The following is a 23122-nucleotide window of genomic DNA, read 5'->3' as shown; positions in this document are numbered from 1 at the left end:
TGCTTGTTTTTATTTTATTTCATTAATTTTTATTATTGCTTGTTTTTATTTTATTTCATTAATTTTTATTATTGCTTGTTTTTGTTTTATTTCATTAATTTTTATTATTGCTTGTTTTTGTTTTATTTTATTAATTTTATTATTGCTTGTTTTTTATTTTATTACATTAATTTTTGTTATTAAATTAAATATACACCCCTGCCTTGTTTTTTATTTATTTTTTCATTTTTTTTATTATTAAATATATGCAAGTGCATTTTCTGTGTATTTATGGCGCTTTGAATGCTAACAAGTCTGCCTTTCTTGCACAATTATAGTGATGATGATGATGATGATGATGATGATGATGATGATGATGATGATGATGGTGATATGGCCAATGTAACTTGCTGTGATTTTTACAAACTCATGCGCAGTGAAGAAAAACCACAGTCCCTTGACCAAGTACACACTTCTGAGAAGTAAAGTTGAACCCGAGGGCAAATACATTTCTGCCATCTGTCTAAGAATAATGCCAAAATGTCCTCCATTTTGATCATGCCTAAAAGCATGCATTTATATTAACATTTTTTTAAAAAAAACCTCAATTTTTTGCGCATCCTCCATTTTTATAAAAGTGTGTCCTACATTTGAAAATGTTGCCCTACATTTGTCCTACATTTGTCCCGGTTTGGAGGTCCTCATTTATGGCAACCCTACTTACACAGAACTCTAGGTTTCTGGGGAACCCTGGCTGAGAAAGCCTAGTCTAGGTTTTCTAAAGACTCTTTCTAGGGTTTCTGGAGTGCCCACAGTCAGAATGCTGATATAGCATAGGTTACTTTCTCCAACCTCTGAGCAGAATACCTAGAATAAGAAACATTTGTGCCAGCCACCCCAGCTTTGTATATAATGGACCATTTGAAGCTGAATAATGCACGTACCTATGGTACAGGTACCATGGGCTGTAATGACAAAAACCTATTCCTATTCATAAAAGTTTGCAGATGGGGCAGGAAGACAACACATGGAATCACTCTCCTGACTAGCAACAACTTGATTTTTTTTCTTCCAGCATCCAAAGGCTAGATATTTGTTGAAGTAATGCTTACCTCCTGTAATCAGGCAAGTACACAGTGAGTAGTGATGAGCAGAGGATTTGTCTGACAACCTTTTTTCTAATATTCTCTTTAATGTTTCAGAAACTTCCTTTTAAAATGCTTTGTCTCAAGTTGGAGGGACAATTAATGGCATGTTTAATGTAATCTACATAAAACCATCTTACATGCATAAATACACAGTGAAATGTACATTTTGTTTCGTGTTATTTTGTACGAATAATAGTGTATATTCTCTCTCACTTTGACTACTGACATATATGTATATATTCATTGACAGGGTTTTTAGTTGAGAAAAATCTAAAAAAAAAATACCCAATATGCTACTACATAGTTAATAAAGTAGGAACATTACCTTCATTATGACTTGTATTATACTTGGATTACCTAATAAAAAGGATTAGTGTTATCTATACTATACTCAAAAGGAGTGAAAAACTCACTTGCATGAATGAGGCTAATTTATTCAATAGTTTGCAAACCCTTAGTCCCAAAGAGACTAACACAAGTCCAAATGTGATCTTCTCAATGCTGAACTCAGAATGGCTACTGCAAGTTAATTCAGAACCATACAGTGCTGCTTTTGATGTCAATTGCCCTGATGTGAGATCAGAAATGCTTGCCGCATGATGATGGATTAAGTCTGCTTTTGCAAATGATGCTTAGAATGTTTCTGATGTCTTCCAATTATTAACACTTTAAAGAAAATGTTAATATGGCTAATTTAGCATTGAACAGGAGAAGCAGCTTTAAAAAAAAGAAAAAGAATGACAGTTCCTAGAAATATTATTGTAAAATTTGTGAAGACACAAGCCTCGTTAGTTCTTTGATTGCCTTTTAAGTATAACCAGCTCCACTTCTTCAAGCATTTCTTGGGAAAGTCAAAATTACAAAAGTGAGTTCTTTTGACCAATGGATTACAAAAACCAAACAATTCCTTAGTTACTTTTTGTTGCCTGAAATTGCCCATCTCCTCCTCTCTAAAGAGTCCCCGACTCTAGCAACAGAGGGATGATATGTGTACAAATCTATGTTAATGGTTTTATTAAGTTGCAAATCTGTGTAAGAATGGTTGCTTGGTGACAGAATGTGGGGTACTTTAAATTCCTGCATGGGGCTGGACCAGGTAAATTCATTCTGATTTATATGAAATACTTTAAACTTTGTTTGGCTGATAGCTCTACCCACTTTTTCAAAAATGTCCTTTCTAAGGTTGTAGAATTCAGTTGTGGCGATGCACGATTCTTGGCAGTAAACCTAAATTTCCTGGGGTAAATTTAGGAAATTTGGACTAAATGAAAGAAGTTCTTATGAGGTTGAAAACAGCAGCATTATCTCATCAGACTGCAACCAAATATTTGAAGGCAGATATACGTATTTAATAGAGAAGATCTGAAACTCTGAATTCCTCATCTCATTTCCCATGTATTAACAGAGAAGTTCCTACCACAAACTGCAAACCTCATCACAGCTAGAAGAGATGACTAGACAGTAGTTTGCAGAACAAGCACCAAAATATATAGGGCACATCCCTCGTCTCTCAGAAACTGAATTTTGCAACTTTGTCAACAGAGATGAATTCTGAATGTTCATTTGAGTTCATCCTGTAAATTTTGGATCAATACTGGGTGAATTCAGAATAGGATAGCAGCAAACATGTGGCCCATGCATTTTAAATTCATTTAGTTCCATAATTTTAGCTGAGAACAAATTTTGAAATATATACTGGAAAGCACATAAATAGCAAGTCTGAACAATGCAAGATGAACAAAATGGAAGTAATATTTCAATGAACAAGACTATGGTTGCATCCGCACTGCAGAAATAGTTCAGTTTGACACCACTTTAGCTGCCATGGATCCGTGAAAACCTGGGATTTTTAGTTTGTAGTGGCACTGGAGCTCTCTGACAGAAAAGCTAAATGCCTCACAACACTACAGAATGGAGGAATTTCCTTGCATGGAGTCATGGCCATTAAAGTAGTGTCAAACTGGATTATTTCTCCAGTGCAGATGCAGCTTTAATCAGATATACCCCACAAGCATCAATAAAATCCAGCACAGGTATTCATATATGGGACCCTTAATAGAAAGATATTATAGAATTATTAATTATTCTGTGTATGAACCTGAAGGGGGTTTTTTGGGGGGGGAGGGTACTCTGTAAAAAAACAAAACTCATTCATCCATATTTTAGGGAGTGCCCACACAGACTTTTAGAAGTAGTCGATAAGTTACCCATTCATTGTGAGTAAGTGGCTAATATCTACACCAGTTCTGAAGACAGACACTTTTCATAATCACCCAACAATCTGCTAAGTGAAAACATATGGAGTAGCTTAAGTAAAGCCTGCCAGAGATCTTTGTTGAATGGAAAACAGGTGCTCTAGTTGTCTGCCATGTAATACCCCATTTACCCCCCAAGTCCAAAGGTTACTGGACTAATAGTTGCCTTGTGGTAATCGGGGAAAACTAAGTTACATGGCATGGCCAAACATCTGGGACATATTTTATATGCTTGCAACATATGCTTCAGCTTCAATTAAAGTGAGGCTTTGGCACATTTATTAATCTTTTGACTTTTATTCTATAAGAGGACCCATTGACCTTACTTTGCTATTTTACCAAATGAGAAAACAGAAAAGTAATGAGAGCTAGAGGTCAGCATCAATCAGCACTGCAGAATTTATATTTGTTTTCTCTCAAAACTATATTATACACACACTTAAAATAGAAGATCTCAACAATTCACATGAATACTCTCTAGTTTTAGGCAGAGAGAACTAAAACTCAATTTATATTTAAAATTAAAAAAAAACCTTTAAAAATTCAGTGAATGTTCTCTTCCAAAAAATAAAATAAAATAGTACATGTAGGTTATGAATGCTTATATGCTTGGCAAAACAATCTTGTATAAATTCTTTCCAGTGACCCACATATGCCGCATATACAAAGACACATATTAGCATCAAATAGGAATTAATTATAAATATTCAGTCCAAATATTTTTCATATAAGAAAAATGTACTAAATTCATACAGTCAATTAAGCAACAGACTTATTTGGCTTTAGGAATTATGCATAAAAATGTCTTGGAATCAAAGCATTTGCTTCAGATGGTCAAACATTAAATAATTATACAGTTTCAGATATTAGGTGTGATTTTTGGCATATTTTGCTTGTCATGTATTTTCCATAAGAAAAGTCAAGGACCTTTATTGATTCTTTAGCAACAACAGAATGGGACAAGTCCTTAAGTAATAACTAGACTGGGTGTTATTAAAATGAAATAATGCTCTAAAAGTCCATTCATTTGAAAGGGATTGCAGCTATTAACATTTCCATGGATATAATTTTTTTTAATAAGATGTAATTATAAAGAAATATGAAAAAGAGTAGAAAAATAATCACAAATAGATTGCAGACCTGAAAATGCTATGTTTTTTAGTTAATACCAAGCTTAGTACACCTACATAATTGACCTTCACAATAAAGTATATATTCTAGTGCCAGACATGCACACACAGCTTAGAAATGAAAAAGAGAACAAGTAGCTTTGCACAAAGGAAATTTAGGTATGACATTATTTCATGACTAGAGTTTGTAGCAAACCATTTAGATGTGTATTGAAGAGTTTAATGCCCTGTCTCTCTTACTGTCATGTGAGGAAAAAAATTGAAATGCTTGGGTTATAATCTTTTAAAGCATGGGTTTTAATTGTTCAGAGGACTGAACTAATCATGGCAATTTTGCTGGCAGTTCAAATGTTTGTTGGCTGCCAGCCTACAAATTCTTATAATGGAACAGAACTGTACATCTCTACTAGCAACAAAGGTCAAGGGCATAAATTAAGATGTATTTTCCCCTTGCCTTCAAAAAAAGCCAATGCTTTATTACAACAAGGCTACAAGAACATTTATGAAGGTCAACATTTTCTCTATTTAATGTTAAGAGATTTAAAAAAAAAATCTGAATAGCTCACAATCTGAATTCTCTCATTTTAAAAGTTTTTTTTAAAAAGAAAACAGTTATGTTGCTATACTTTTGTTTGCAGAAGCAGCACTGCTAGCTAATACCACTGCTTCTCTCTTACAAGGTCATTCTAATTTCCTCTCTGTGCCTCTTCCCTTCCCTCTAGGGACAGCCAAGCAGTCCAATTGCTTGCTTCAATATGCTGTATAAACTAGCTGTTATTTACTGCGTTGGCAATCCTCAACTCAACCAGCAGCCTAGGAACTGAGCAACTTTCTTAAGAGCTGAAAGAACAACCATAGTCTTCTTCAGCTGATGCTGGGCCACAGAATACCAATCCCAAATCCATCTGTAAGAGGCCTGTGAGAATTATGATTATTTAAATATCATACAGAGTGCAACACACATCAAACTTTCTTCTGCCAAGTAATCCTCAGAAAATTATAGCTGGCAATAGGCCACCTTCAAGCAGTATGGTATTTCTATCTTTACAACACTTCTCCCACAAGTAACTACAGCCCTATTTGTAATACTCGAGACAGGACAAATTTTTGTCCTTCAAGAACAGTTGTCACTGCACTTATCTTCACAACAGCTATCAAGTTCCAGACAAACTGAATTATTTTTGTTCCTGGAAGAAGAAGGGGAAAAAATGACCCAGTGCTGGACAAATAAAGAAAAGAAAAGGATAGGATTTATAGTCCTCCATTGCTTCTTACAACACATACTGGCATTGTTAGGATGATAAACAGCTTTGTCCAATTTTCTAGACTAAAAACACTTCAGCTCCTTTTTAACTGTCTGCGAGAACAGTGTCATGTCTAAATTCTCCATCCCCAGGTACCCAAAGGCTAGGAAAGATAATTACCTTGTCATCTCTGTCATCCTCATCTTCCTCGTCCTCTAGCATGTCCTCCACTACCTGCAGAAAAAAAGCCCCATAGTAGTTGTCATGAGTCAGCAAGGAAGCATTTTGTGCTGCCAAATCATTTAGCTTTCTGTAGTTTAGCACTTTATTAAACACAAAAGGGAAATGTGTAATATATGTTTGACCTAGATGTTCATACTTAAGAAATAACATTCTACAATCTCTTTTCTGCATAGCACTGTACCAAGGCAGCACTTCAGAGAAAAAATGATGTCACATATAAGAAGAATGCAGTTACAGTGGTACCTCGGGATACGAAATACCCAGGTTACGAAATTTCCGGGATACGAAAAAATCCCATAGGAAATAATTGTTCCGGGTTATGAATGTTTTTTCGGGTTACGAAAAATTTTTTGGTGCTTTTCGGCGCTATTTCACACGGAATCGCGGCTTTTCCCCATTAGCGCCTATGGCATTTCGGCTTACGAAGGCTTTTCGGGTTACGAAAGCGGCCGCGGAACGAATTAATTTCGTAACCCGAGGAAGCACTGTATATGGAAGTTCTCACTTGATATGTTAAGGAGAATGGATTTACAAGGACACCTTAATTATTCTGTTTATTTGGGGGGGGCATATTTATGGCATTTACATATGTAACTGGTTTGCAAAGTATGTATCAGCCAACTCTTCAGTTAACAAACAAAGTCACATATGAAGGTCTATTCACCCTGCCCACTAGAATGACCATGATGACTGGGATGATGGAAACTTTTTTGGCAAATTTCCTCAACCTTGCTGTACTTACTAGTATATGTTAACAGACCAAAAACAAAGAGAGAGAGAGAGCAGTGAGAGAGAGAGAAAGCAATGATCAGTATGTCATTGGTCTTGGTATAAAAGAGCTACTATTCAAGCAGAGAAGAAATTATGTTCATCAGAAACCCAGCAGACTTTTCTGTATTCTTAGGAGGCTATAATCTTCACCTATCAGGACACAATTTGCATTTGATCCTTGGTACATTTTTTGTTGATACCAGGAAGAAATTTCACAGAATTTTGCATTTTCAAGCCCCAATGCATTGAGATATCTACCAGAGAAATCAGCAACGACTGTGAGATTCCTTCTGTGTGACAGAGGCTGCATCCGCACTGCAGTAATGATCCAATTTGATGCCACTTTAACGGCCATGGCTTAATGCAGGGGTACACAACTTGCGGCCCGGGGGCCGGATGCAGCCCGCCAAAGGATTTCTGGAGGCCCAGGGCCAAATAGTCAGGAGGAAGAGGATGTCCCGGCTGCCAGAGTCCTCTCTGATTGCACAGGGCTTTGGAGGATGGGAGCAATGGACTCTTCCCCAGACTTCCCAGAAGAGCTTTTGCTGGGGACAGGCTTACAGCTCCTCTCACCCCAGAGGGAGTGAGGCCCAGAGGGAGGAGCTTTTTGTAGGGCAAGTGGCAGAGTAGAACCGGGAGGGCAGGGAGAGAGAGCAAAAGAGTGAGAGAGGGCAGGGGTTTGGTTCATTAAGGTAAGGGGCCCAGGGTCTTCACTGGGGTGTGTATGGAAGAGGAGGAGGAGACCACTGTGCCTATTTGCCAGGCGACCTGGGATTCAGGATCCTCGTCCTCGCAAGGCTGCCCGCCTGGCAAAGCCCCCAGGCCGCTCAAAGGTCAGCGACTCAGCAGAAGAGGAGGAGGAGGGGGAAAGAGACAAGGCAACTCACCCACCACATTGTCCTCCTTGTCCTCTGCCGTGTCATTTGAGTGGCCTGAGGTTTTTACCAGGCAGGCAGCCTTGCCACTCAAAGATGAATGGCTTGGCAGAAGAGGACAATGTGGTGGTCGGGTTGTCTTGTCTCTTACCCCTGTCCTCCCCCTCCTCACAAGGTTGCCCGCTGAGAGATGGGGGGAAAAGACAAGAGAGGATGGGGGAAAGAGACAAGGACACCTGCCCAGCATGTTGTCCTCCTCTTTTTCTGCTGTGTCGGCGAGGATGCCCGCCTGGCAAAACCCCCAGGCTGCTCAAAGGCGAATGACTCGGCAGAGGAGGAGGAGGACAATGCGGCGCGCGGATGTCCTTGTCTCTTTCCCCATCCCCCTCCTCCTCTAGAAAGAAAGAAGGAAGGAAGGAAAGAAGGGAGGAAAGAAAGAAAGAAAGAAAGAAAGAAAGAAAGAAAGAATGAATGAATCAAGGAAGCAAAGAAGTGAAGAAAGAAAGAAAGAAAGAAAGAAAGAAAGAAGGGAGGGAGGGAGGGAGGGAGGATAGGAGGAAGAAAAGAAAAAAGAAGGGAGGGAGGGAGGGAAGAGAAGCAAGGAAATAAAGAATGAAGGAAAGGAAGGAGGGAGAGAGGAAGGGAGGAAAGAAAGAAAGGCACTAAGAAATAAAGAAAGAAAGAAAGAAGGGAGGAAGGAAGGAAGCAAGTATGGAAAGAAAGAAGGAGGGGATGCCTGCCGCTTAGTAGGGTGACCAGACTTTCCCTCCTTTTCCTGGACATGTCTCCCATCTCGGTCTTCCTGTCCAGGAGGAGGGATTCCACAATGTCCTCCATTTTGAGCATGGCTAAGAAGTATGGATTTATATTTATATGCTCCCAGCTTTTATTTGGTTGTGTCCTCCATTTTGCTTGAATGTCCTACATTTCCCCTAAATGTCCTACATTTCACTGTCCTAAATCTATTGGTCGCCCGAACAACCTAGCCAACCTTAATTTTGGACCCTACCTCCTTCCAAATTGGGCACCCATGGCTTAATGCTATGGAATTCTGGGAATTGTAGTTTTGTGAGACATTTAGCCTTCTCTTTCAAGAAAGTTCTGATGCTACAACATACTACAGTTCCCAGAATTTTATAGCAATGAGCCATGGCAATGAAAGTGGTGTTGAACTGGATTATTTCCGCAGTGTGAATATAGTCAATGAGATAATGAATGTTTTACTTTTCAACAAGGTTTCTGCAATTGGCACAAGATTTGTCTCTGAAAACCCCTTGTCTTTTTGCTTTATGAAGGACAGGACACACACATATACATACAAGACAGACAGCATGGTGTAGTGGTTTCAGTGCTGAACTATAACTCTGGAGATCAGGGTTCAAATCCTGGCTCTGCCATGGGAACCCACTGGATGACCTTGGGCAAGTTAATTCTCTCAGCCCCAGGAGAAGGCAATGGCAAACCTCCTCTGAACAAATCTTGCCAGGAAAACTCTGTGATAGATTCGCATTGGGGTCACTATAAGTTGGAAATGACTTTGAAGGCATACAAAACAAAAAACTTACATATAGAACCAGCGCAGAATGGTTAGTTATTTATGAAAAAAGATACAAACAGCCTATCCATTACTTTTAATATTTAAAAGTTTACTCCACAAGGCAACAGCAATCATAGTTTTGTTCAATCTGCCACATCATATCATGGGAGAATGGGTTACAGCACTCTCTGAATGCCTCACTCACAACTCTCACCTCCGTTCTTTCTCTCAGAGGTCCAGAAAGTGTTTGGGAGCTCCCACGTCTGTTTAATCACTGTTTGTCTTGTTGCAGAAGTGACAAACTGGAATTGACAATAGCTATGGAGGTTATCGCATGCCAAATTCCTGCTGGGATATAGGCGGGTAGTAACTGTCACTGACAAATTTTATCGCACTGGATCCATCCTGGGCTTCTCTGGCAGCTTTTCAAGTATGGGAAAACCCCATTCTTGAAAAGATGTGGGAGAAGCCCAGATTAGGCACAAGGCAGTGCAATAAGATCTGTCAATGACAGTTACAACCCACCTTTATCCTGGCAGACAATCTCTTACGATAGAGATGCAAAGAATATGAAATCGAAGGCTTTCATGGCCGGCATCTCTAGATTTTGTGGGTTTTTCAGGCTATGTGGCCATGTTCTAGAAGAGTTTCTTCCTGACGTTTCGCCAGCATCTGTGGCTGGCATCTTCAGAGAATGCTTGCCTGGAGAAAGTTGGGTATATATATATACTGTGTGAGACTGAGAATGCAGGAGTGATTTGCATGTCACATGCCACAAACCATCCTGGGCATAAAATACTGTTTCAATACACTGAAATTCTGGACCATGCCAACAAATACCATGTCAGGATGCACAGGGAAACCATTGAAATCCACAAACATCTGGATAATTTCAACTGGAAAGAAGAAACCCTTAAAGTGAACAAAATTTGGCTACCAGTCCTGAAGAATAGCAAAATGAGGACTCAGCAAATGCAAATGGGAAACCACTCAGAGTCAGGGGCTTTCCCAGCAGATAATAATCATCAATTAGCAGACACTAATCCTCTTTTGCATTAGCCTCCCAGTCTGAGGCCGGCCATCAGCACAAAACAATACACATGCAAATCACTCCTGCATTCCCAGGCTCACACAGTATATATATACCCACTTTTTTCCAGGCAAGCATTCTCTGAAGATGCCAGCCACAGATGCTGGCGAAACGTCAGGAAGAAACTCTTTTAGAACATGGCTACATAGCCCGAAAAACCCACAAAAAACTATGCAAAGAATACTTTTTTTAAAAAGCCCATGGTGAAAATGCAAACCTTGAAATATCAAGACACCCTGATGAAAAACTGTCAACTGCTGTGACATATATTTTATTGTTGCTGTTCTTTGGTTTTTGTTTTGTTTTGTGTGAATTTTGTGAAGACCTGAGAGGAAAAAAGTGTCCACACAGAAACATTAAATATTTGCCTCAGAAAATATGGACGCAGATGATAAGAAGAAGAATTTTCTAATTTTAAAATGAATTTGTGCCTTTAAACATTTTCCTTTTCCAAACCAGCCATTACAAATGATAGGCAAACCTGCCTTGAAGATTCATTCATTGTTGGGGTAGGTAGACAAACATTTTCCAATCTTTGCATCATATTTTTGAGGGAAACTAAAACAAAAACTTAAGTTTCCTCTCCATGTCAGTTATATTAAATAGCAGTGGGACCTCCTCCCTGCCACATTACCATGTCTTTAAGAAAGGCCATGGTTTCATGGATGATGGGCTTCTTGCCATAGAAACTTGCTTTTAAATTTGGCGTCAGCTGGAAGTAACTGATTCATGAACCACAGGCTCTAGTTTAGTACACAGTTAACTAAAACCTATTCTTGGAAGTAAGATAAACGACTCCCACCTCTTTTTTCTTCATCTCTGTGCTTTTAGTCATCTGTACGTAATGTAGTCATATGTCAGTGGGTGACCACAGTATTTACATTTTAAAAGTACGTTTTAGTCTCTGGTAATTTACTTATTTTGGATTTGTTTTGGATTTGATTTATAAACATAGCTACTCATCTTTAGCATTACAGATGTAACGGATGGCATAAAATCTACATATGGGGGGGGGGAGAAAGAGAAAAATAGTATCTTACTGAAGGTTTAAAGGACAAAAATATTTAAATTTGCTTTAAAATCTCTCCTTGTATTTTACTGTCCATAACGTAGCTTGAAATCAAGTAATATTAATCAAACAAAGGAAAAGCACTAGGGAAATCAGAAAGCTCTAATGCAAGCAGTTAAAAGTGACATGACCTTCTGTAATGTCACTTGTCACAGATATATATGCCACATAACAGTGGAAGATACTCAAATAACCTGATTCCTGGGATCTATGATTATTATACTAATACAAGTGACACTTAAGAGCACACGTAAAAGGGCCTCATACTTTGTACATGAGTTCACTTATTCTTACTGTTTGGTTATAAATGGCACAACGTAACTCAAGAATGTTCACCTTTTCCATTTTGCAAAGAACTTATTGACAAAAAATGAATCAGAATTAATGGTATGAGAGTGTTCAATTGTATGCAATCTGCAGCTGCCAAATTACAAGCTGCAAAATATATCAAATGCTTAAATTGGGCTGCAAATAATATAAGCAAATATAAGCTATGTAGATGCCTATAAAGAGAACAATCCATCCACATTTTATTGCAATATTGTTACAATTTTAAATGGATTTATTTATATATTAATGCAAAAATATACATTTTAATGTATTTTTAAACTGAAACTATGGCCTAAATCCAATTACTATTATTATTATTATTATTATTATTAAACTTTATTTCTAAAGCGCTGTAATTATACACAGCGCTGTACAAATTCGGTAAAATTAAAGAGTATATAAAAGTCTTAAAACAGAATAGACAAATTGAACCAACTGTTGAATAGTCAATCAACATTTGTGTGAATTCCATTAATTCAACTGATCTACTTTGGTTGTGATTCACAACTGGACTTAAGTCAATGTAATTATATGTTTGGAATGTATCAGACAATCATCCAGTTTACTCACTGTCAGCTACAGGGAACCACTGGTTTCAGCAGTCATCTATTCATGTGAGTACCCTTTGAAGCAATGACTTGTTCTTTACTAAAGTATAGGTTACTCTCCTGGAGTTAAAAGCTTCAAAATGAGGCTCATCCCCCGCCCCTCATTATCTGCCCTACAATTCACGTTTTCACCTACTTCTTCCCAGACTTCCCCCTTCTCTGCCTGCCTACTGGGATTTGTCATTTTTACTGGGCAGTACAATCAGGCTGTCTATCTGGCACTCATTGCCAGTGCTTTCCTTGTTCCCTGATGAGCCTTCTCTCTGTTTCATGCAAAGATCTTCTGTTTTGGAGAGCTCTCTGTCCAATTCTACCCACTTACAAAAGTCAACCTACTAACCCTATTCAAACTAAACCACAGCATGACAGAAAGAGAGCAGAAAAGCTGCCAACACAACAAAATAGCTCCAGATGGCTGAAGCAACAATGCTGAGCCACATACCACAGAAAGGAAACTAGGGAGACAGTTGAACCTTAAATTCTAGAGCCCATGTCATTCCAATTATAATGGAAGGCAGTTGACATCTTAGTTGAGTATCATTAGATCAATGATACTCTTAAATATGTAAATTGGGTGCATGACTGAAATTCAAATTAGCTTTTGTATGTGAAAAAGCAGATTTGTAGACATGGAAATATGCTAATGCATACAACTTTATCCACAGGGACACACAGAAACTCTCTAAATAAACTCCAGTACAGATAACCATCACCTCCAGACTGAGCAGTCCAGATTATTATGCAGCTTTACACAAACTTGCATGGTTCACCTGTATGGCATCACTTCTATTATTATATGAAGTTTGTACGTTTTCTTTTCCCAAATTAGATCCCTATTAGATAGGATTACAGGAGCATGGTCAGGGTACTTTATTACCTTAAAATGCTGTGCCATGCCTGCATCATACTTATAAAGTGAATTTCAATGAATACAGTACTCATTTGATGAAATATGCCTATGTTCAAAAATTTCTTTGAGAGATTTGCATATATTTGTACTTTGATCAAAACTAATAAGAAACGGTGGCCAGACATTATTTTTTAGAACAATAGGAACAGAACTAAATCATGAGTTCCTACTCTAGGGATACCCAGGAATTTGTTCACAATCTGGAGTTGATTTACATTTCCCCCCTGCTTGTCTCTGCACAATCTAACCACAATATGTGCTTGCGTGTCAGCTGATTTATAGCATTTATGTGTAATTATAATATAAAATTATTGAATGTGTTTGGATTAGAGAGGATATATAAAACCTCCCAGGTCACTTGAAAGCACTTAAGTTCAAGCTGAAGATTCTCCACAGTCAATAAGCCAAATATCTACGTCTATATGGTCATTTCCACAACATGGCATCTGCTTCTCTCACACAGAACTGTGATAGCAGACCTTTTTGAAAATGGAGGAACTGAAACAAAATATAAATTCTAACAGAAAGGTTTTAATCCAGTATTTCACATAGTCAGCCTCAAGACAAAAATATGCAGTTGTGCACTGTACATATGCAAAACCAGGTTATTTAAATAATGCCACGTAGTTACCAGATTCACAGCTTATTTGGTACGTGCTTTCCTGCATAGTACCATCAATATCTATGGTGTGCAAAACACAATTATTGCAACACACAATTATTCTCATAGCTACTATCTATAAACAAATGACATTAGTAATATACCACATCAGCATTACTGTTTCGAAACACTAAGGCAGTGTGATTAAAACTAAGCAGCTATTATACCTTGAACTACTTTATCTATAGTGGTCACCAAGGTAAATGAACCATTAGATGCCACAATTAATATGATGCTCTTGAAAACTAAAGCTGAAAATATTATCCAGCAACATGTGCAAACATCTTGCTCTTTTAAAAAATTATTTTAAAAAGAAATTTCTTGCAGAATGCATTTTCTTGCTTTAGTTTAGATGAGGAAAATGCTAACATAATTCTAACATATTTTTAGGGAGACATCCAATAGCAACTGGGGTTTTTACTGGGCTTTGAGGCATTCCATTCATTACATAGCAGTATTGTACGATCAACATATTTTTTTTAACTGAGATCTTTGCTATATAACAAAGAGCCTTTAAGGCTGAAGGGCGGGGTATAAATACCGTAAATAAATAAAATAACAGACATTACAGGAAACCAAGCATCACTTGCAAATATATAACTTTCATTGTCAAGTTAATGTACCCATTAGTCTATTACAGTGCACCCGAGGAAGCAGACCAAGCCTACGAAAGATTATGCTACAACTTCTTTTGCACGGTTAGTATTAAAAGTGCTACAAGATCATTTTTTGTGAGTTTTTCAGGCTATGTGGCCATATTCTGGAAGAGATTATTCCTGAAGTTTCACCAGCACCTGTGGCTGGCATCTTTGTAGAATGCTGGCATGGAAGTGAGTGGGGTATATATATATACTGTGTGACCCTGTTGAGAGGAAGTGATTTTCATGTTAATCTGTGGGTTGGTCTGTTGCTGAATGGCAAGGCCTCAGGATGTCTATTTAATTAGTGATCCGACCCTAGGTGTTTTCATTTGCACTTGCTGCATCTTGATTTTGGTGTTTTTCAGGACTTGTAACCAAACTTTGTTTACTTTAAGGATTTCTTTTTTCTTGTTGAAGTTGTCTAGATGTTTGTTGATTTCAATGGCTTCCCTGTGCATTCTGACCTGATAATTGCTACAAAATCCTTCAGATAAATAAGACTATAGTGTATATGTAGACTATAGTATATATACTATAGTATAGACACAATACAGTTGGTTCTCTTATACATCCTCACTACACGTTGCAGAGTCAAGTAGAATCACAGAACCATAAAGTTGGAAGGGATGCCAAGGGTCACCTAGTCCAAACATCAATAGTGTAGGAATCCACCACTATGTTATCCCTGAGAGGTGGGCATCCAACCTATGCTAAAAAAAATTCCAATGATGGAGAGCTGACCACCTTTTGCATGTATTAAGACACATCAGGTTACAGAAAGACAGATACTGGTTAAGACTGATAATGCCTGTTACATATGGCAGATACTCAGGTGGCAAAAATTTTTGAGGTGCTGCATCATACTCTTGTGCCATGGATACTGGCATGTTAAAGATCATGAACTTCACAAGATGCATGCTGAATTAGATTTTTAAAAAATCCACCCTGCTTAGCATTTTGTTTTCCACTCTTCTATTCAAGAAACAACCAACTCAGGCTTGACGATAAGAGCCTTTTACTATCCTTACACTATGACAACTGGTTTTCACTGGCATTATTTCCACAGAATATGGAGCCTTTTATCTAGTCTTCATTGCTAATAGCCATCAATAAATAGATCTAACATCTATGAGTTGGTTTGAACAAGAGAAATGCTTGGGCTAAATCCCATGCCCATCACCTTAGTTTTTTTGGGAAAACTATATTAAAGGCAACTATTAAAAAAAAAAAGTGGTGGTTATATATGTTGTTGTCTTTGAAGATCTTTATTTGTGAACTGGGAGATGTCAGAAGAAAAACAGAAGTGGATGAGAGAGAAGGGGTTAGAGGCAAGATCCAGCACAAAATAAAGCATGTGCTTGGAGCAAAGGTTAGATAAGTTACTTTTTTGAACTACAACTTTCAAAATCTCTAGCCAATTTGGCCAGCACTATACTCTGACTTTGAGGCAACCTTCTTTTGAAATCCAAGCACATGTGGGGGAGGAGACAAGAATGTGCAGTTGTTACTGCATATCCCCAGTAACGATTAGAAGGTATTTGCCTATAAAAAAGGGAAAGAGCAAAAACATCTTTCTTTTGCAAAGAATTACTGGAAAGCAAATGAAGAGCAAAACAAGGTGTGAGTTGTTTGAAGAGGAAGAGAATGCTAGTTTACTCGAAATTAAGACTGTGATTTATAGTTTTAAAAAGATGTACTGTAGCATTAATTTAATAATTGGATGAGAAAACACTAGTCAAGGGACCCATTCACACTTCAGAATTATTCTATTTTAACTGCTATGGCAACATCCTATGGAATCCTATGGAATCAGTCTTAACCAGTATCTGTCTTTCTGTAACCTGATGGGGTTTGTAGTTTTGAGAGGCAATAGAACTCCCTGGTTGAGAATTCTTAATGCATCTCAATACATTTCAAGTCCCAGGTTCTATAGGACATTTCCATGGCAGTTAAAGTGGAATGTAACGCTATAATTATGTAGTTCAAAGGCTTGCTTCTCAATTCTATGCAGGCTGCACTTGCTTAAAGGAGAAAGTACCTCTACATATGTTCAGAGACACTCAAGCATGCGGGCCGAAGTATTTTCTATCATGGATACCAATGTTCAGTTAATCATTAACTTTAGAGTTCATTAGTATTACTATAAAATCAGAACTATATCCTTTTGGATTATGCATATTTAAATAAGCAATGTAATACATAAGTGTGTATTTTATTCACTTGACATTTCATGTAGCACGACTCAAGATTTGCAAGCGACTTTCATGCTCTGCAGTTCTTTCTTTCTATTCATGGAATATCAGAGACTAAATAGTGTTGACTCAACCATCATTTTCGTGAGCCCACACTGCTGGGCTACAAGTTTTTGCCACAAGCCCTTCCTGTTCAGGCACAAGTGTGTCATCTGAAAAGTGTTGTGTGTTTTTTTTCATTGCTGTATCAAAGCTTATCACTTTACACTCAAGCAGAAAGTGTCTTTAACATCTCTTTAGGATTTTGAAAAAGGTTATGTCTTCTAGGACCCTTTTTGCAAGAGCGTTCAAATTCATGGGATACTCCTGACTGAACATTCACTTCCTAGGGCAAGAAAGCAGGATGAACCCAAGAGGCCCTCTGAAAGGGCAAGCAGTGTGAAAATAGGCTTAAATTAATTTTTCCACATTTTTGTCCCATGAACACAATGTCCACAAATGTTCCCCAACACCCATACATATTTTAAAGAGACTTACTGTATCATGTTGCCTGTTATCTTTCCCTGATATGATCAGGAAATAATTCCATGTCAGCAGCAGCAACAAGCACAGAGGAATCATGTAGAGCTCAAAATTCCAAGTCACAAAAAGGAAGAGCTAAAAACCAAACAGAAAGATAGGCATTCTTTATCTTTATAATATGAAAAACACTGACAAGTGCAAATGATGCACAGAAATTATTCATCTCTCACACACAAGTGATTAAACATTCTGCTAAATACAAGGCTTTCAGCAAGCACTTTATCCTCAAACACCATCAATTTTACTCAGGTAGCAAGTAGCAGTCTGATGCTACTATGATTATTGTTTTTAAAATGTCCTTAATATTATTATTTTTAAAAGGCTGAAATATAGATACTACTGTCATGCTCATCAACCAAAGAAATATCTCAAAGCTTCAAGCATAATTTAAGACCACACACTGTCAACATGAGCAGTAGCAGCTTGTCATTACTGCTTCTCCATGTATTTACAGGATAATAAATACACAGAGAAAAATCTACAATCTAATTGGGAAGTTTGTTTTAAAAAAATACTGGCTTGAATATCAATAAGGGAAATTGAGATTAGCTTTTGGATTTCTGAAATGGGATGAAACAGGAAGGGAAAGTGTGACTTAATAGCAGCTAGCCAAAGAAGTAGCTAGAGAGACTGTTTAATCACCGATTTGAGATTATGAGAAATCATTTCATAAGTGAAACAAGAAGGACTGGATATATGAAAAGATATATATTACGAAAACCTCCACTTTAGTTAGGGTTGTGGCACTCAATTAATCAAATTAGTTAAAAATCTTTTATTGAAGAACTATTGTTTAACTCATATACATTTTTATATAGATTTAACCAAGAAATTTATCAATTAAACCTCCAAAATCTTTGACAAAGAGATGTGCAAACTAGGAAACTTCTTTGCTTCTAGCCTAGAATACCACACCTGCACAGGTAGCTAAAACAATTTCAATAATCTGTTCTGCTAATTGTTTGCACAGTTTTTATGTTCACAGTTCCTCCAACATCTTCTCTTGGTCATAATCTCCCATACATGAAGCAAGGAAGGGGAAGTGTTACACTGCCTTCTCATTATCAGTGCATTTTCACTTTACAATTACATTAAGCATGAGCCAAATAAGCATGGGTAAAGCCTTTTAAAATGGAAAGGAGTGTTATGACTGTCTCCTTGATAAAGCTAAGACCATGTTTGAACACATCAGCCATTTGTATTCTGAACACAAGACATGGTAGCAACACAAACAGCTTCAAAGGACTTTAGCTGGCATTCCGCAAACTTCTTTGATGTCCTCCCCTTTAATTATCATTTATTACTGTCAATAAAATAAAATGTTCAATATAATAACTGTTTAATAATTTATTGGGTTACCCATTTCCACCTTTCCCCAAAGCATGCAGCAGGCCATTCCAGGATCTAATCAAGTATCCTCACAACACTTTATTTCATTTCATTTTTATTTAATTTTTACAATTTACATAAATTTAGCATGTCTGGAAATATTTTGAGCAGTAGCGTGCCAAATATTCTCTATTTATCATTTTGTCTTCAATCTAAGGAATTCAGATGGGAATGCCCATCCCACTCCCCAAAAATCCCTTGATTAGTGCTAGCTGCTTGCAGTCAGTGTGCCCTTTTCCCACTGCTATTTCAGTGCCCACAGGAGTAGACTTAATGACAACATAACATCACCATGAAGACAATCAGGTCTGGCTATGTATCAACACTGTAAAGGGCAAACAAAACCACAGTGACCTCAGTGTGAATGGGCTACAAGAGGTGGAATGTGTCCTTCTTGGATGATGTTCCACCTTGTTGCAATTTTACTGTGGTTCCATTGCCTTTAATACTGTGACTAACACAGTGTGGTGTGACAAGACTGGGAGAAATGGTTCCTTCAGCCATGGGGATACATTCACATACCCTGACTATGGAAAAGAGGTCAAGATTTTGGCTCCTTTGTAAGGTACGCTGAAATAAAGTTGGCAAAATAGAAGTGCTTTTATGGGAATGTTTGAGAAATGTCCCTTAGTTCAAGTTTTTATTGAAACTGAACATTCAGTAAAATAGAACAGATCTACTTTTTCATTTAAATTCAATACAGAATGGCCAACAGGTGGCTGAATCAAAACCAGATAGTAACTTTGGGCTCATACAGACAGGCCAAAATAAAGCTGCTTCGGGTCACTTTGGAGGTATGCTGTTTAAATGACACGTACATCTTAAGAGGCCAGAAGCTGTGCCAAAGCTGCATTCTAATCCTTAGGACTGGAGTGTGTGGCTTTGGCACAGCTCCCGCCCTCATAGGACACATGCAGCATTTAAACAACATATCTCCAAAGTGACCCGAAACAGCTTTGCTTTGGCCTGTCTGTTTAGGCCCTCTATCTCACATTTGTCAAGCCTGTTAAATTTTAATTAAGGTGTAATAAAAGTTTTAGAAAGGGCCAACTATTCAGAAACACTTTAACATCACATCCTTTTTTGAATGCACTCCCATGACAAACCATGAATACACAGTGCTCTATAAATGTAACTCATTTTTGGTGTAAAAACACAGCCCAAAATGTAGGACATTTAAGATCTTCCATTTTTCTTAAATGTCCTACATTTTGGGCTGAGTTTTGTCCTGCAGTTTGGTCTAGATTTTGTCCTACATTTTGTCCCGGGTTTTAGTGGACAATTATGGCAACCCTACTCTAAGGTGAACCTTTAATGGGGTTTTCTAGACAAGATTTCTTCACTGGAGGTTTGCCTTGCCTTCCCCTGAGGTTGAGAAAATGTGCTTTGCTCAAGGCCACCCAGTTAGTCTCCATGGCTGTGTGGTGATTTGAACCCTCATCTCCAGAGTCCAACATTAAAACCATTTCACCACACAAGTGCTCTTCTTTTCTTACTTATTAGTAACATAAAAAATTCACTGGCATGAGCTGGTCATTTGCAGAATCCAACCAGTTGAAACTTCATTGAGACATCAAGCATTAAAGGATTATTCAGCAAGACACCTAACATTATCCCTGATGTACAACTTCAAAAAACTCCTTCCAGTTGGAATATTGGATTTTCTACTATTTGGAATTAGAGTGTATTTTAAAACAAAATCCATCTAGAATGATTAACACTTCTTACTATTCAAAGGAAGAAAAGTCACCTAGACTAGCAACTGTGGATCATTAGTGAGGAGATGTGTTTGATGAGTATTCTTTTTATTTAAGGAATAACATGACTTTGGACTGTCTCACCATGTCAAGTAGGGAGAAATTCTTGACAATTGGAGAAATGGAAGAATGGGATACAAAGTGCTTTAATTTTTAAAAACACATAACTAATATTTTCTGACAGGATTTGAATTTTTAACTTATTGTTTTACATTTCTGTACTGAAAGTTCACTAGAAATAAAAATGACTAAACTGATGCTATCATATAGACCTTCAGACCTATAATGAAACATGACTCAATGGAAAAGACGATAATGTTCAGTAAAGTGGAAAAGAGGCAGGCCACATTACAGATGGATTTATTCAACAAAGGTATCCTAGTTGACTGCCTCTTTTGTACATAGATTTGTAGGGCTGGGATGGAGACAACCCCTTTGGGGTACATATGTCTACATCAGCTGGTGATACATTATAACTGGTTCTAAGATAGCCATGAAAGCCTGCTGAATGACTCACATCTTCTCACTCACCCTGAACCAACCATTAAAAGTACTACAAGACTCACTGTTTTTTCAAAAGGCTATGGAGATTTCCTGGTGTAGGATTTCTATGAATATAACTGTCCAGTTTGTGGCTGATTGAAGAGTACACAACTGCCCTGATAATCTTTTTCTGCACCATTAAATTTGTAAATTCTTGTAAATTCTTAGCTGGTTAAGTCTAAAGAAGCATATGATACTATGATCCCAACCTCAGTTCCCAGACATGATTTCCTTTGGATTTCTTGACTAATGTCCAGCGCAAATAAATAAATAAACAAACAAACAAATAAATAATTTAAAAATGTCATGTATTGCCACCCATTCACCACAAAATAGATGCTCTGTGTAATATTTGATATCAAGATGGGAATATACTCATTCACCAAATCTTAAATGGTAATGCAGTAAAACTTGCATTGATTTAGCCACAGTGAACAAAAGTTCCATAGTTAAATTAACTCCCCTCATGCCTTGAACATTGAGTTTTGCAATTAGGTTTAGCTCAGGGTTACAGTAAATTCAAGAAGTTACTATTTCTAATTAGATGACTCATTTGATGTGTTTCTCCCATTTGATCCTCATTTGAAAGAACTTCCTAACTGGATATGTGCCACATGAAGAACTGCAGAGATGCTATTATCCAATCAAAACATGCTTATCCTGGCAGGTTTGTCAGCACCAATGAAGCCTTCTTGCTCAGAGCCTGTAAGTTTTGCAGAATTTCTTGTTTTAATTTAAATTTTGAATTTCCCCCTTTCCTTTCCCCACTTAAAATCTTGTAGTGACATTTCACATCATTTTATAAAAGTTAGAGATGAAAGCACTGTGACTTGCTTTGAAAATACTGACAATTTCACAATGCAAGCCCCAGAGTCTGTAGATACAAGCATCACATTAACGGTCCACGAATTACTGATGAAAAATTCATGCCACTGTAATAACTTTCATATTGGTTAAAGTCAGACAGAAGTGAAAACAGTGTATCTAACAGAAAAAATCTGTAAATATTCACATAATGATGATAATCTCTTTCAAACACTTCCTCCCACACCCCAGACACTGTGGACTGCACTGTATGCAAAACATTGTAGTGGGAAAGTTTAATTTAATCGCAAGTTGAAAGCAAATACAACCAGACTAGGAACAGCAATATGAGATATATGTCATTGGGTTAACTGAGCCTATAATTCTGCTTATATGTCATATTAACAGGATCTGAAGCTATCCTGACATTGCACAGTATATAGAAGTTGCTTAGCAGCTATTCCTGACGTGAGTTAGGGCAAGCTGTGCCTTCACCCACAGTTCTTTCTCCCATTCCTGAGACCCACATCTCTATGGATGCATCTAAACTACAGAATTAATGCAAGTTGACACCACTTTAATTGTCACGGGTCAATGCTTTGGACTTTTGGAATTTGTAGTTTTGTGAGATATTTAGCCTTCTCTGTAAGAGACCTCTGGTACCACAACAAATTACAAATGACATGATTCCATAGGATGGCACCATGACAATTAAAGTGGTGTCAAACAGTATTAATTCTGCAGTCTGGCAGCAGCCTAGGTGAGCAAGAAAGATTCGCAAAGTAGATTCCAGAGCATTGAATGAAGAATCTAGGGAATTCCTCCATCACCATAAAAGCACCTTAGGATTCTCACTAATGCTCTTATTTATCTATTACTTGTTTACTGGCAGGACCCTGCCACTAAATAGACAGCCTAGAAGAGTCTGACATCCTTCCCATCACTAGTTCCAAAATCTAATCATTAATATAACTCTAATACAGTGAGGCAGTGCAATAAGTGATGAGAGGGAGGAATATTTCCTCTTTTGTAAATCTAGGGACTAGGTCAATAAAAACTGTATTTGGTATTGAAATGATAATTAAAACCTATATTCTAACCATAATGTGGGAGGGTATGGTGCCAAAACAATAGCAAAAGAGGCAAGGAATGAGTTGGCATCAATAGCCCTTTCTAGCCTACAGAACAGTTTAACAGAGCACTGTCAGCTTTGCTGGAAAATTTCTTGAAATGCTATGTGATAATTCACACATTCCACAAATGCACCTTCCACTGCTCTCTCTTGATAAAACATTTTAAGGATTCAAGTAGGATATACAAAGCAAACTTTGAGACTGCAGAAATAATCCAGTTTGTGAACACTT

The 23122-nt window shown here is 37.5% G+C and overlaps 1 protein-coding gene across 1 annotated transcript in view; it reads right to left on the bottom strand.

Annotated features, from left to right (window-relative positions):
* Window positions 1-23122, bottom strand: part of MCTP1 (multiple C2 and transmembrane domain containing 1) — a 268422-nt gene that overhangs the window by 38221 nt on the left and 207079 nt on the right. Inside the window, exons 15-16 of the mRNA XM_042454215.1 lie at window positions 17221-17340; window positions 5937-5990 (exon numbers count right to left, since the gene is read on the bottom strand). Of these exons, the coding sequence (XP_042310149.1) occupies window positions 5937-5990; window positions 17221-17340 (174 nt within the window). The remainder of the gene's footprint in view (window positions 1-5936; window positions 5991-17220; window positions 17341-23122) is intronic.

This window comes from Sceloporus undulatus, chromosome 2 (assembly GCF_019175285.1).
Source record: "Sceloporus undulatus isolate JIND9_A2432 ecotype Alabama chromosome 2, SceUnd_v1.1, whole genome shotgun sequence".
In the NCBI taxonomy this organism is placed as follows: Eukaryota; Metazoa; Chordata; class Lepidosauria; order Squamata; family Phrynosomatidae; genus Sceloporus; species Sceloporus undulatus.
The sequence above is the reverse complement of the archived record's forward strand: the minus strand, read 5'-3'. Positions and strand labels throughout refer to the sequence as shown.